Source organism: Bicyclus anynana, chromosome 9, assembly GCF_947172395.1.
Source record: "Bicyclus anynana chromosome 9, ilBicAnyn1.1, whole genome shotgun sequence".
In the NCBI taxonomy this organism is placed as follows: domain Eukaryota; kingdom Metazoa; phylum Arthropoda; class Insecta; order Lepidoptera; family Nymphalidae; genus Bicyclus; species Bicyclus anynana.
This window is the reverse complement of record NC_069091.1, coordinates 14,029,528-14,045,585: the sequence shown is the minus strand read 5'-3', so window position 1 is coordinate 14,045,585 and position 16,058 is coordinate 14,029,528. Positions and strand designations below refer to the sequence as shown.

General features: G+C 38.6%; 1 protein-coding gene across 1 annotated transcript in view; it reads left to right on the top strand.

The window, feature by feature from the left end:
• LOC112048975 (uncharacterized) overlaps nucleotides 1-16,058 on the top strand; it is a 32,355-nt gene that overhangs the window by 12,896 nt on the left and 3,401 nt on the right. Inside the window, exons 4-10 of the mRNA XM_024086687.2 lie at nucleotides 27-474; nucleotides 5,440-5,682; nucleotides 6,317-6,511; nucleotides 7,030-7,219; nucleotides 12,186-12,323; nucleotides 13,964-14,150; nucleotides 15,842-15,948. Of these exons, the coding sequence (XP_023942455.2) occupies nucleotides 27-474; nucleotides 5,440-5,682; nucleotides 6,317-6,511; nucleotides 7,030-7,219; nucleotides 12,186-12,323; nucleotides 13,964-14,150; nucleotides 15,842-15,948 (1,508 nt within the window). The remainder of the gene's footprint in view (nucleotides 1-26; nucleotides 475-5,439; nucleotides 5,683-6,316; nucleotides 6,512-7,029; nucleotides 7,220-12,185; nucleotides 12,324-13,963; nucleotides 14,151-15,841; nucleotides 15,949-16,058) is intronic.

The window sequence follows — 16,058 nt, the reverse complement described above, 5'->3', positions numbered from 1 at the left end:
GTTATTATTTTTTTTTTAATTTGCAGGTTGCGACATGGTTGGTTTCCATATAACAGATTATTGCTTAAACTTCATCGACTGTTGCCAAAGGAGCTTGGGTTGCCGTGTTGATAGAAAGAATCTTCTGGTAGAATTGGGCGGCAGAACGATTTGTGTGCGACCGTTACCCATAGGCGTGCCCTTCGATAGATTCGTGACATTGGCGCAAAATGCTAAACCAGTACTTAATATGACTCAACAAGTAATACTTGGAGTTGATAGGCTAGATTATACCAAAGGATTAGTTCACAGACTGAAATCATTCGAGAGGCTATTAGAAAAGCATCCAGAGCATATAGAAAAGGTTGTATTGTTGCAAATATCAGTTCCATCAAGAACAGACGTAAAGGAATATCAGGATTTGAAGGAAGAAATGGACCAGTTAGTTGGGCGAATAAATGGGAGATTTACGACGCCAAACTGGTCACCAATTAGGTAAGACTGTTATGAAAAACCATGAATTTTAATTGTCATTAATTAGAAAGAAAGAAAGAAAGAAAGAAAGAAAGAAAAAAAGCTTTATTATTGAATTATGCCACACAACACAATTTGTTCTATAACAATATCCTGCGATGTGTGGCACAACCCAGTAAACGGATCCAACTCAGCATAATGCTACATACTCTTTAAATAAAAAGAGCATGCAGCGCTGGTTTTCAGTTGGAACCGTTGACCAGATGCCGCCACAAACACAGCACACAACAACCTTATTAACTAAAATAAACAATAATAATAACTTAAACTTAAAATAGTACATTACAATTAACTAAAATAAAAAGGGAAAGACAATAAAATACCATACTAAAGAATAACAACGTGAGAAGAAAAAATATTAAAAATAAAATTATATCATATATACAAAGGTATTTACAAATTTATGCAATTCTTATACAGAATTTACAGTTATTTACCTATAAGAAAGAAAACTCCGCCACATGATGTTGGAATTCAATCTGCTTTCCAAGTAGAAATCTCTTTAGCAGTTTTTTAAATGCGAATTTAGACTTAAGATTTTTCAATGGAGGGGGAATGTTATTCCAACATTTAGTGGCGGAGTAGGTAAATGAACCTCTAAAGGCGGCAGTACGGTGAGGTGGTATCCGTAATTGATTACGGCAGCTTCGACGCTCCGTTCCGCCACCATCACCCGCCCAAGTGAATTTATTTAGAAGGTATAGCGGTTTACCCTGATTAAAAACACCGAAAAGTAGGCCTGCCAAATGATACTTTCGTCTGGATCTCATTTTTAGTAACCCAAAATTATTTAAAAATGGAGTGACGTGTGCTTTTGAGGGAACATCAAAACAAAAACGAGTACAAGCATTTTGCACACGCTGTATTAGACGTTTAGTCCTGCATAGAAGTCGCGGGCCATAAACAATATCTCCATAATTCAGCTTAGAAAGGACTAAGGCTTCTACTAGACGGATACGCAGCTCTTGGGAGAGGTAGTTACGTATTTTGTAAATGATTTTTAGTCGGTAGAAACAATTACGAACTACCTCTGCAACATGGTCTTCAAACCTAAGATCTGAGTCCATCAATAGACCAAGATTACGCGCCTTGAAAACTCGATCCAATGTATTGCCTTTAATATGTATGTTAACAGTAGCCAAGTTGACTTTGTGCAAGAGTTTATTTGTACCGAATAACATAAACTTGGACTTCGATGGATTAAGGACAAGAGAGTTGCGGTCAGACCAATTTGCAATTCGATCAAGGTCTTCGTTAATACTATTCACAGCTTGGTTTATGTCCTCCGGCTTACATGAGTAATATATTTGCAAGTCATCCGCATATATATGGTACTTGCAGTTTCTAATTTCATGTATAATATCTGCACAATAGATTATAAAAAGTAGCGGACCTAAAACTGAACCCTGTGGAACGCCTCTGGTGACAGAAGTTGACGCTGAACGACGCTTGCTACCATCTTCGTATCCTAATTCTACAAACTGCGTACGATTACTCAGGTAGCTGTCAAACCACTTGACAGCATTAACATCAAACCCATAGTAGGATAACTTAGATAATAGAAGTGCGATATTTATACTGTCAAATGCTCTGGAGAAATCGAGGAGCACCATAACAGTGCACATACCTGAGTCCTGCGATTTAAGAATGTTGTCAGTAACGTCCAGGAGAGCCGTCACAGTCCCACGACCAGCCCTAAAACCTGATTGGTAATCCGGCAAGATCTGCTGCTTCTCCAAATATCCTAGAACTTGCTGATGTACAGCTTTTTCTAAGACTTTTGAGAAGCAAGATAAAATGCTAATTGGTCGTAGGTCCTTTGGGGTTTGGGGGTCCGGTATTTTAGGTAGGGGACGTATTAAAGCAGTTTTCCAGTCACTAGGGAAAACAAAGGTAGTGATTGACATATTAATAATGGATTTAATAGTGTCTACGCAATGTGGTAACATCATAAATAACATGTCAAGAGTAATTTGGTCAGTTCCCTCAGCATTCGAATGAAGGTTTTTAAGGATTTTTAATAAACTTAGGTCAGAGATAGTGGATAGAGAAAAAGTATCAGTATAAAGACGATTAAATTCGTAATATGTAAGCATGGAAAAAGATGTAAAGTTAAAACCGGGAACATTAAGAAACTGCACATTTATTGAATCAGGATCGGTGAAATGAGCTGGTAATGCAATGTTTTTGTTGGGTAGTACTGTAGTCTTTAAATTTTTCCACATAACATTTGGGAATTTAATTTTACTATTAACACTATGTGAAAAATATGCTCGTTTTTCATTGTGAATGGATTCGATAACTAAATGCTTATATTCTTTATAGCAAATTTTATTTAACTCCGACTTATTGTTACGCCATTTTGCATGTGCTTCGTCCCTCAAAGTCATCATTAGCTTTACGTTGTGCGTTAACCACGGACTGTAACGATCTTTAATCACTAATGACTTCTTAGGAGCGTGCTTATCGAATAGCTTCAACACATAACAGTTAAATGATGAAACCATTCGGTTAACACAGTCTAAAGAGGAAATATTATCCCAAGGTATAATGCTCAGATCTTTATTAAAACTATCTTGGCATACATTTTTAAGCGGTCTCGACTTAAGATATTTAGGAGGGATTTTACTCCTTTTTATATTAAAAACACATTCAAGAAATGCATGTTTACCCAATGACGGAATATGAACTACGTTGATGTTTTTTACTGGGAGATTTGTCGATATGATGTCAATTAAAGACTCGCTTGTTTCTGTAAAATGTGTTGGAGTGGATATTAGTTGAGTTAGTTGTAAATAGTTGAAAAAAGTGTTTAATTTAATTGTTTTAGAGTCGTTTTTATTTAATAAATTAATGTTGAAATCTCCCAGCAATATCACATGATCGTAGTTAGACAATGAATGCATAGTGTCGGTCAGAACATCCAAGAACAGGTCAGTATTTAGCCATGGAGGTCGATAAGCCGTACCTAAAGCAATTTTATGAGAGTTCACACTAAGGCTTATCCACATTTGTTCCACTGTTTCATGTCGGGGAAACGAACATGTTCTGGTTCTGAGGCCTCGCTTAATATAGAAAGCAACGCCTCCCCCACGACCGCCACGAACAGTGTCTGGACGCGGAATATGAATCAGCCTATACCCAGGAACGGTTGGGGCACGACCTTCCTCACCAGCTCGCAACCAGGTTTCATTGATTGCCATGATATCTACCCTAAAGCGATCCATAGCAACCAAGAACTCGTCATGCCTTGAACCAAGAGATCCAGCATTAAGGAAACCAATTTTTAAATTTTTAATACTGTTGTATTTTAAAAAAATAAACATATATTGTATACTTAAATAGGAAATAATAGTTAAATGCAATCTTGAATATATAGTAATAACATAATATATGATATACAAAGAATAAATTATATAAAATAATAAATAAATGATTATATACGTTGTAAAACTCATATAAACTAATTTTAAAATCTAAATAAACGGGTAAAAAAAGTTGTTGGCAGACGAATAATATAAAATAAGCACAACTAAAACTGTAATATTGTAAGCTACTTTTAACAATAATCAAAATTAAGTTTGAGAAAAAAATTTCCTAACATCGGCTTCCGACCTAACGCGATACACAGGTGCATTAACAGTTTTACGTATATATATACGCCCTTCCCTCGTCCAAACGAATTTCCAATTTTTAATACGGCCTTCCTCGCGCGCCATATAGAATAGCATTCTATTGGTCCGAGTCAAATGCTCGTTCACATAAAAACGTTGCGCCTCGGCTGATATTATTCCCGACGTATCTGCACCGCGACGCACGCGCGCCGCACGTAGTAACTGGTCGCGCACCACGCGCCGAGCGAGCCGTACGACGACGGGCCGCGATCGCCGCTGAACCTTCCCGCCGGCCCCCTCCACCGCCGCGCGCCGTGGACCCGAGCGCTGCACTGAGACTAAGTCCCTGTCGTCCATCTCAACTCCCAGTTTTTTAGACAAAAGACTTGTTATGCTTAATAAATTTTCACCAGGAAGTTCCTGTAATCCCGATATTTCGACGTCATTCAGCAGAAGCTCCTGGTCTCTCTCATTCAGTTGTACTTGAAGCTGTGATACCATTCCATCAATGTCCCCTTCCGATGATTTACGAGACATCGACTCCTCTTCGAGTTGCAACAACCGGTCCTCGACGTTATCAATGCGGCTTTTGTATTCTAATAAGGTGGTATTTAGCTGTGCTATTTCATTCCTGAAACAGGCCATTTCGTTTCGCAGAAGTCTAAGCTCAACTACGATACTATCAGCTGTGTCCACTGCCATACTCGAAATTCCAATCGATTGGCCTACAGGTATCGCCGACGGTGGCAAGTCAATCATAGAAGCCTGCAGGTTCGGAGTAGTTGGCGTTATACTTGAGCTAGCAATAGGCTTAGGCTTAGGTTTAATACATGGCAGACAGACCCACTTTTTTGGAATTGGACCTGTAGGACTTAACTTCGCACACTCTCGGTGGAAAAACAGAGTGCATTTCTGGCACTTAGCGCCATCTGCTGATCCGACGAAGCGGCCGCATTGAGTGCAGTTTCGTGTCATGTTCGCAGCCCAGTGCGAGTCCCAAAAAGTACCGCAAAAGACAACTAGGTGGCGCAATTAGCCAAATAAATATTGATTTTATAATTTTGAATAGAAAAAGCCAATTAACAGTAAATCACTAGTTGCACAATTCACAGTCAAAGTTTTATTGATCATTTAACATAAATAGTTTAACATAAATAGTTTAGTTTTAGAACATGCCATGCCTTGTCATTATCTTTTGCTTGTTGATGGAGATTGATGTCAGAGGCAATGGCATAATTAAGTAGATAATAGTGTCATTTTATTCCTCCAGACGTTTCGACGAGACATATAAATGAGATAATTTTGTTTGCAGATACATTTATGGGTGCATCGGCCAAGAACAGCTTGCAGCGTTCTACCGCGACGCTGCAGTGGCCCTGGTGACGCCGCTAAGAGACGGAATGAATCTAGTCGCGAAAGAATTTGTAGCTTGTCAGATAAACAAGCCTCCAGGAGTACTTATAGTCTCTCCATTTGCTGGGGCTGGGGAGATGATGCACGAGGCACTGATATGCAATCCTTATGAGCTCGATGATTGTGCTGAAGTTATTCATAGGTAAGCAATGTAATCCAAATATTAAAAGTAGGAAATTAGTAAAATATTCTTTTGTTGTATTGAAAAATGTACATATCCGTATCTATTCCTTATAAATATCTTACTGAGCCCTATCGTAGCCAGGTATCTAAGAATATGTTGCCTCTCAAATAATGTTGATACGACAACTTCCCATGTCTGTGTGGACCTCAAACATCATACGGCGTCCTCAAACAAATATTGTACGGCGAAACATATAGGTAGTTATATAGGTAGTATGATGTTAAATGAAGGTCTATTTCCAACGCCGAAAATTTGAAATGCAACACTCCCCGTTAAAAAGAATCGTGTTTTTAAAACGTTGTCATGTGAACATATACTTGGGAATGCATTTGTAGTATATATATGAAATATAAATCTTCTCGTATCGCACTTGCAGAAAGTTAAGCTTCAGCGCAGTTGCAGCGAATGTGTTAATACTTGCATTATACTAGCAAGAAATTACAATATCAATCCGTGTTTATTCAAAGCAATTGTAGATGATAAATAGATTAAACATTTTTGTCAAATATCCTGACGTAATCTTAGAATATACACTTTCAGGCGATTCTTTCATAATTGCAAGTATAATTGGATGTGTTTTCATCGTTTCCAGGGCACTAATAATGCCAGAAGACGAGCGTACAGTGCGCATGAACCACCTCAGGCGGCGAGAGCAACTGAACGACGTGGACAGCTGGATGAAAGCGTTCCTCAAAGCCATGGACTCGCTGGAGGAGGATTCCGATGACATAGGAGCCACGTCCATGCAACCTGTCACTATCGATGACTTCGATGAATATTTGTCCAAGTTAGTACATTCATTCATTAGCAACCACGAGTCTCCACTAGGAAGTGAATGGACCACTCTGGCCCAATGCGGATTGGTTTCCTCACTATGTTTTTCCTTCGCCGTTTGATACACGTAATATTTAATTTCTTATAATGCACAAAATTCAAAAGTTGGAGGTGCATGTCCCGGACCGGATTCTAACTTACGCTCTCCGAATCGAAGGCAGAGGTCATATCCTCCGTGGGCTATCACGGATTAGTTAGTACATTAAAAACTTTTAAAAATTCATCGCCAACTGCCAAAAAGATATTGCGCTATTTTAGGTACTTGTCCACTTTTTCTTTCTTTGTCTTTGCCATATTTCAGAACAAAGATACAATCGTAAGTAGCCACTTCATCACTGTTATGTTTAAAGAAACCCTTAGCTCTTTTGTTGATACACCGTCTAAACAGTAATTTCTTTCTCACTAAGAAAGCCATTATCTTTCCGCGTCCTTTACCTACTTACTAAAGTTATCGGTTTTATCATATTTCAGGTACATCGGCTACACACAGAAACTAGCTCTGTTACTAGATTACGACGGAACTTTGGCTCCAATCGCTCCGCACCCCGACCTGGCCACTCTACCGCTCGAGACAAAGCACACTCTGCAGCGTCTCTCTAACATGTCGGATGTCTATATCGCCATCATTTCCGGAAGAAACGTGAACAATGTTAAAGAAATGGTAAGCTATAAAAATATTATTACAAAAACAAAAAACCCGGCTGTTTTTAAACGTTTATTGAACTGAAAAGAGAAAAACAAGTAGACACACACAGAATATCATAATATCCAAGTATATAAAGTTCTAACAAATTTTTTTGTGACGCCGCATGCGGTAACAATCATTGATATATCATTCTTTGTCCGTAAGGTAATATTGTTTGCCACTTCATAAATCAAAAATCGTCCAGCCGTTTGGGCTGTCGGGCGTGCCAAAGAAATTGACATACATACACAAGCTCGAAAAACATTACCCTCTTTCTGACGCGGTCAGGTAAAAAGGGTAAATAATATTACAACTGCTAAGTTCTTGTTGGCACTTCTCAGTAGATTATGCCTTCGGAACCAATAGTTCAGTAACAAACAGATAAACTTTTCGAAAGTTTTTATTTTTGAAAGACAATGAATTTGAATTTGACAAATTAGAATTGCCTCTTGGCAATAACATCTCGGTTTTTTTAAAATACAAGTACTAGGCCGGTACCTAGTTTATACGAAAAAAATATTCAAGACGTACACAAAGTACGGAGTGAACTTACGTCCAATGTTTGCGAAATGAACAACAATGAGCGATAAATAGGGTAACTACCCAACAATCAATGAACTCGCAAGGTCCATGTCGTCTTTATCGGCGTCAATATTGACTTGATCCGTAAAATTTTGTTTATTTATTCGCCGCTCACGTTTTCCTCAACATGGTATTGTGTTCCAATTAATATGTACTTATCTACTGCAATTTGATTTGCCTAATTGCCTAACTATAGGATCTCCTCATTGAATACAGGCTTCTCAAGATAATCGAGACAAGGAGGTCTATAATGATGTAGGTAAACACTTACCAAAGTCCACATATATTTTTGCTTAGTAGCTGAAATTCCTTCATCAACATAGGCCTTTTGTAGGGATATCCAAACTTTACGATCCTGAGCCGCCTACGTCCAGCGAATCTGGACTGGGCCAGAGTGGGACTCGCTCGATGCCGTCAGTCTACCTGGTGGGGGGTCGCAAAGTTTCCCGAATGCTGCCCAGCCGAATTAAAATTCCATAAATAACATAAATTCTCATAAAGTGTTTCTACAAAATGATGATCAATATCTGAGAAAGTTTTACGTAGGGAATATTTGTGCCCCCAATTATCCTTGCCAATATAATTATGTTTGAGTTTAACAAGTATCTAAATCTTTAGGTACCTATCCCTTAGGTTGAATGGCAGCAGCTTAGATACCTTCTGTAGGACGAGTTCCATAAAGAGACGATTCCGCATAATATCAGTTATTTGTTTATTCTATCATCTAGTTAGAATAAAAAAGATAGTATCACCACGTTCTATTGATAATAGCTCACATTACCAGTCAACCGTGAAGTAGACGTCATGAGATGCAATAAAGATTCTGCTTAATCTCTCTAATCACTGTAAATGGCAATCGTTAACCCAAGATCACATCCTGTTTACACTAACTGTTCATTCATTGGAATTCAAATAACCTTTTGAAGATAAAATCTATATCTAAAGCATCTATTTAAACCTCTGTAACTCCAGTTAATGGGCCCAACACAAATCTACACGTGCCAAGAGATAATTGTCTACGATTGACTTACTTATACCTCTATCTATCGCGCCACCGCAAAGAGAGTGCGATATTTTTAATTTCGGCGCTATTGGTCCACAACAATATATCTCTTTCTCGTCACGAGATACGTAGGTACGTATTTAACGCAATAGATAAGGAGATAATTTAATCTACATATTATCAGTTTGTCTCCTAACAGTTGGTCAGAAAAATAGATCTACACCCCCAAATTCATAACATAGATTAGGTAAGATTTAAACCTCAATTTTATTCGAGTAAACCTAATACCAACTGTTTAAAGTTCACTTTACTTTAAATACTTAATCCTCATCCATGTTTATGCCTGCAGCTCGGTATAGATGAAGGTACCTTTGTTTTTATTGTGTAAGACAGTGCAAAAAGGGATGATGACTGTTTTTTGAATTATGAGTATGCTTGTAGTAAAGCCATTTTGTAGACGTAATAGGGTGTCTGCGATCATTACCTTCATGGATTCCATGGCCCTTTAAATCCATCCTTTCATGGATTTAAAGGGCCATGTTTGCAGCACTGCCACGGATCGCTCAAAAACGCCCTATACTAAATGGCACAAATTAATGACGTCATTGATCGAAGTGATCGTTACATTTGTATGAGCGTTCAAAAAAATTACAAATACCTTTGTTAGTTGTGCGTTTATTTTTATACTTCTTAAATAATGAAAAATGTCACATTGCATGTAAGGAAGCTAAAAATGTTGACCTTATTTATCAACACTGCACTTTCTGAATTTCTTTTTTTTCTGCGCTAGAAAGCGCAGTGTTGGTCGAATCCTACCAGGTGAACTAACAACATCAAGCGAGTCGCAGGGATTCGCTGGATGCTGGCGGCTCAGAATCGTGATGTATGGAAGTCCCACCAAGATGCCTATGTCCTGCAGTGGACGTCCATCGGCTGACACGATGATAATGATGATGATGATGACCTTATTTAGGTACACGAATGTCTCATAAAAATCAATATATTCAAACCTGATCATCATCCCCATTGTAACGTAAACTCCAAACTGTTGACAGCGATGGCCGCCGTGAGCTAGTTTGCAATAACATCTTATCACCTGAACTTTGGTATTCACTATCTGGCCCCAATAAAAACATAATATAAAAACATTTGAGTTATTTACACGGTCAATATTCCTCTAACCCGGTCTCGGTATCATATGGTTGCGCAATGCTCCACGGGCCCAGCTGAGTTACCCTTAGAGACAATATTGTAAAATGGTGATAACAAAAAAGGAAATCTTTTTTTCGCGACATGACCCATGTCATATATATATTTTTTATTATCTACAAGTTAGCCCTTGACTGTAGTTTCACCTGATGGTAAGTTATGATGCAATCTAAGATCGAAACAGGCTAACATGTTAGGAGTAGGATGAAAATCCTCACCCCTTTCGGTTTCTACACGACGTTGTACCGGAACGCTAAATCGCTTGGCGTTACGTCTTTGTCGGTAGGGTGGTAACTAGCCACGGCCGAAACCTCCTACCAGCGAAAATGTCAATATTAAGTTAGCTACTTAATTTTAATTAATTGAATTAACATCAAATCAATAACAGCCACATTTTTCGTATTCCGTAAAGCCGTAAGTTAACAAAAATAACAATGTCAAATGGAACAAGTCATTTACCTAATTTATGATATCCACGAACGGTTGTCTGAAGGCATCGGATTTAATTTTTTTTTTATATAAAATCTCAATTATGATCAGTCTATAACAGTAAATAAATAGTGAATACCAAATCACGTGACTTAAGAATCTATATCTATTCTTATAATAAAACTGGTCGAATTCTATACATTTATTCGCAATTTGAGATTTTACTTATACCATTTGTAACACCAAGCGTTACCGTGGCATAACGTACGCCAGCGCCATCTAGAATCTATACCTACTTATATTATGAATTCTGTACATTTTGTACACTGAAGATATTTTGAAAATTCTTGTTATATAATCAATACTGAAGCTAAATTTTTTTTTTCGATTTTTTGTCTGTCTGTCTGTCATGTATAGATATACCTTGGCATTACTGCGTTAATCTGAATATGTAGATATATCTTTTCATTGCTGCGACAATTTCAAATTTAATTAACGGCAGAGTGATTTTAAATAAAATATCAGTGTGATCATTTGGAATATCAAGTCAAAGTGTTGATCGCTTGTTAACTTAACCAACTTTATGATCTTACTGGACCGATTTGATCACTCTTTAAGAAGCTAGGGTTAAGAAGATAAGATAAATTTCGCTATTTTCGTCGTATGCTTCTGCAACACGTAATCCGGACCGCAATTTCGGTCATAAGAGGTCCGATGCTGATGCCCCCAACCTAATTGACGTCACCTCACGAGTTCGTAACGCGATAGCCTGATGGCGAATAAATTGTGCTTACAAATGTAAAGATTAATGTGTCTATATTTAAACTGCGTTAGGGTTGTCTTAATCTGTAAAATAATAACCAGCCCGGCAAATAATAAACGTGGTTCTGCCACATACAATTCTTTCATACAAAAATACTGAAATCGCAGTTACTAAATGGCGGTGGTAGGAAAGTGAACTACTGCGCTGGGGTTGTATCAATTACAGTAGAGTACCCCCCGCAAACTGCGTTGTCATCGCTGTCTCGCGCTGGCTCCAGTAGAGTGCCCCATGAGAATTGCGATGTCATCGCTGTCTTGCGCTGGCTCCAGTAGAGTCCCCCCCGCGAGCTGCGATGTCATCGCTGTACTGCTCTGACTCCAGTAGAGCGCCCCACGCGAATTGCGATGTCATCGCTGTCTTGCGCTGGCTCCAGTAGAGTGCCCCACGCGAATTGCGATGTCATCGCTGTCTTGCGCTGGCTCCAGTAGAGTGCCCCACGCGAATTGCGATGTCATCGCTGTCTCGCGCTGGCTCCTGTAGAGTGCCCCATGAGAACTGCGATGTCATCGCTGTCCTGCGCTGGCACCAGTAGAGTGCCCCACGCGAATTGCGATGTCATCGCTGTACTGCGCTGGCATAAGTAGAGTGCCCCACGCGAATTGCGATGTCATCGCTGTCCGGGGCTGGCTTAAGTAGAGCACCCCACGCGAACTGCGATGTCATCGCTGTCCTGCGCTGGCTCCAGTAGAGTGCCCCACGCGAAATGCGATGTCATCGCTATACTGCGCTGGCATCAGTAGAGCGCCCCATGATTTCTTTATTCAAAAAATTATATATTTGTGTAAGTATTGTTTTTTGATACACAAACATCTAATTTTTAAATAACCTGTTATAGCATATGACACTATTTTTAGTATAAAAGTAAATATTTTTCTGAGCTGTTTTTTGTCTTGCAGGTGGGTATAGAGGGCATCACTTACGCCGGCAACCATGGTTTGGAGATCTTACACCCCGACGGCAGCAAGTTCGTGCACCCCATGCCTATGGAACTACAAGACAAAGTCGTGCATCTGCTCAAAGCTTTACAAGAACAAGTAAGTAATAACACATAAAACATAATAGTACAAGGTAACAGCAACACTTTATGTGATAAAAATAAACGCTGGCAACACCTACTTACAATCATTTTTAAAGTTGACTAGAAGCAGGCGTTTGTTTTAACGAAAATAGTTATCTATCAATAGTTGGTGACAGAAGGGCTGGCTTATTTTTTGCGCAAATAATAGGTATTAACCTAAGTGTCCAACGAGGAAATGAAGCCAGTATTTTTGTCACCATTCCACGTCATGTCATGATTAGTACAGTTTTTAGGATAAGTAAGATAAATTTCCCTATTGCATTATATCTCAATAAATAAAAAAATTGGTAGGTTAATTATTTCGGTTTATTCCCCGTTGTACCTGCGCCGTAGTCCCTGCAGGGATTTATTCGTTTTTAATTTTATTTCGTTAATTATATTTACCCGGGAATTAATTCGTTAATTATATTCACCCTGCGAGACACATAATACTGCCGAATATTTTTTCCCTGAAAACCGCTACAGAGTTCAATTCCAATTGAACAAAGAAAATCAAAAAAATATTGAAATTAGTATTAATGCTTGATTGGCAACCACAGCTAAGCTATAAAATTACGCATATAATAATTAAGATAGCGGAGAACGATAACCTCAATAAGCGCAGTAAGTAGGTATACAATAAACTTACACAGAATTAATAATACCTAAAGAAATCGATCCATGTCAGGGGTGGCCAAATGGCAGACCGCAGATTTTAGTCTAGTTAGTGGCAATTAATATAATATATTTGATAAATATATAATAGGTACATATCGATAATAATAATTAATATGTCAAATTGGAATACTTGCACAGATATTTGACAGATTTTTAGCTAGGGTAAGCATTATACGTACAAATTGCACAAAATGGAAAAATATATAAGGTACTAGGTATAAACATCCGCGCCAATGTCCGCGTGGAAATCAGTTTTTAACAATTTTTCCTTTTCCGGAATGAAAAGCCTATGAGTTAATCTATTTCCATTCCAAATTTCAGCCAAATCGCTTCAGTAACCGCAGCATAAAGGAGAAACAAACATGCAAACTTACACACAAATTTTCGCATCTAAAATATTAGAGTGTGATGAAGTTTTTCCTTCACCGTTTGAGGCACGTGATATTTAATTTCTTTATATGCACATAACTGAAAAGTTAGAGGTGCATGCTCCGGACTGAATTAAAAAAAACTACACCCTCCGAATGGTAGGCATAGGTCATATTCATTGGGCTATCACGGCTCTTTCACGACGTTCTCCAATAGGTACAAGTTCGCAATGCCAGGAGCTATTGTAGGGCTTCCAATTTCATTATCGCCTAAATATTAGGCATGAGTGACGATTTTTACACGCTTTATATTAGCTTCACTTGGAACCTTAATTTGACCCACTTCCCGGTCTTCGACCAGGATGAAATTTTGCACACGCTCCGAGTTCTGATGACAATAAATGACTAGCTAAGAAACGTCATTACAAATCCAATATGACGGCCTCCCCAATCACTTGTAACTATGGAAGAAAGACAAATCTTGGAATCTTAATTTGACCCACTTCCCGGTCTTCGATTAGGATGAACTATTGAAAGTCATATAATAATACGGTCATTTAAATTTGTACAGGTTTGCAAAGACGGTGCCTGGGTAGAGAACAAGGGCGCTCTCTTAACGTTCCACTTCAGAGAGACGCCGGTGGCGAAGCGAGCAGCGCTGGCCGAAGTGGCGAGGCAACTCATCACGGACGCGGGCTTCGAGGCTGCCCCGGCGCATTGTGCTATTGAGGCGAGGCCGCCAGTGGAATGGAATAAAGGTACAGGCACTATTTACGGATATACCTGGACTGAAAAGAACATTGCTGGCCTTATCCACTAGATCAGAGGTTCCCACACTTTTTTTTCATAGACCACTTTCCAAATTTTGGTGGTTCCGGTAAACCACCGGAACATACTGCTACATACTGCTACATTTGTACATAAAATCTTGCCCTCCGAAGTGCTTCATTAATAAAAAAAAAATAAAGTTCTATCAATCTATAAAGTGATTCCAGCCAACTTTACTATTTGATGTCTACAAATACAAACACAATAGGTACAGTACAAGGAACCAATAAATTCATACGTTATTATGTATTTTATTTAGAAAACTCCTCATTTGGTATGAAACCACTATAAAATCAGATAAATTTTCGTGGACCCCCGCTAACGAATTGTAGTATTTTTTATGCACACTGACATCACCTGGATCACTTTAGGAATCAATGCACAAGATCTAGATAAATCAACGACCGTATTGTTCAGAAGTCCATACCTATACAAGGAAGACGATACATTACTTCTTGTAGGGACGTAGGTATGGACTATAGCAATATGCGAACACACATAAATGATACTTTTGCTATTTACACATTTAGTAATATAACTAGCGGACGCCCGCGACTTCGTCCGCGTGAAAGTCGTTGTAAACTTTCAACTACCCCTATCCTACCCTACCCTACCTCTACCCTACCCTACTCATTAAGGCTGCACTTCTTTATTTATTCCCCCCCCCCCCCCTCCCGCGCGAGTCGCGAGTCGCGTCGAGCATGAATCAGTATTCACGCGCGATGGCGTATTTCTTGTATAACTTTGGTGTTTCTTTACAGATTTTTATGATTCTTTTTTTATTGAATAGGTAATAATGTTAACTTTTTTAGTTAGGGATGAGTGATGAGTGTTATAAACATAAGAGTTGACAAATATAATTAGAAAGCTCCGAACTGCTAAGCTATCGGGAGTTACACATGTTATTGTGAGTCAACCATAGAAGATAGACATATATATGCTGTTGTGTTTTTATAGATAACTTTAAGGAGAACATTTCCGTCATACATGATTTCTATGTAGCTTTAACCATTAAGGCTGTACACGCGACGGAAGCTAAAAAAATTGAGTAACTTCTCCCGTTTTCTCAACATTTCTCTTCACTGCTCTGGTCCTATTGATCGTAGCGTAATGAAAAGTATACTATAACCTGCCCAGGAGTATGTAGAATAATTGTACCAAGTTTCGTTAAAATCCGTCAAGTAGTTTTTGTTTCTATAAAGAACATACAGACAGACAGACAGACAGACAGACAGACAGACAGACAGACAGACAGACAGACAGACAGACAGACAGACAGACAGACAGACAAAAATTTTACTAATTGCATTTTTGGCATCAGTATCGATCACTAATCACCCCCTGATAGTTATTTTGGAAATATATTTCATGTACAGAATTGACCTCTCTACAGATTTATTATAAGTATAGATGAGAAGCATATGACATACCCTCCATACCCTAAAAGCGTTAGCTTTTAGCGATGTCTGTTCTGTGCTCTCCTCTTTTACTAGGAATGGAATATCTACTTGGCGACGCTGAAGATAAATTCTCACAAACTCTCATATCCATGACCATGATAAAAATACGTACACAAATATTTGTGAAATGTTTACTTATTTTGTCCATTAAATATTCACAGGTCGTGCATCTATCTACATCCTTAGAACAGCGTTCGGTTTGGACTGGAGCGAACGAATTAGAATCATTTATGCTGGTGATGACGTCACGGATGAAGACGCCATGTTGGTAAGTATCTATCTACCTAATTATAATGCTTCCTCTATCCTGATATGCCAATGACTAAACTATGAGTCATGGACCATGGTCCACTACATAGACTCCTCTTCAAAATAATA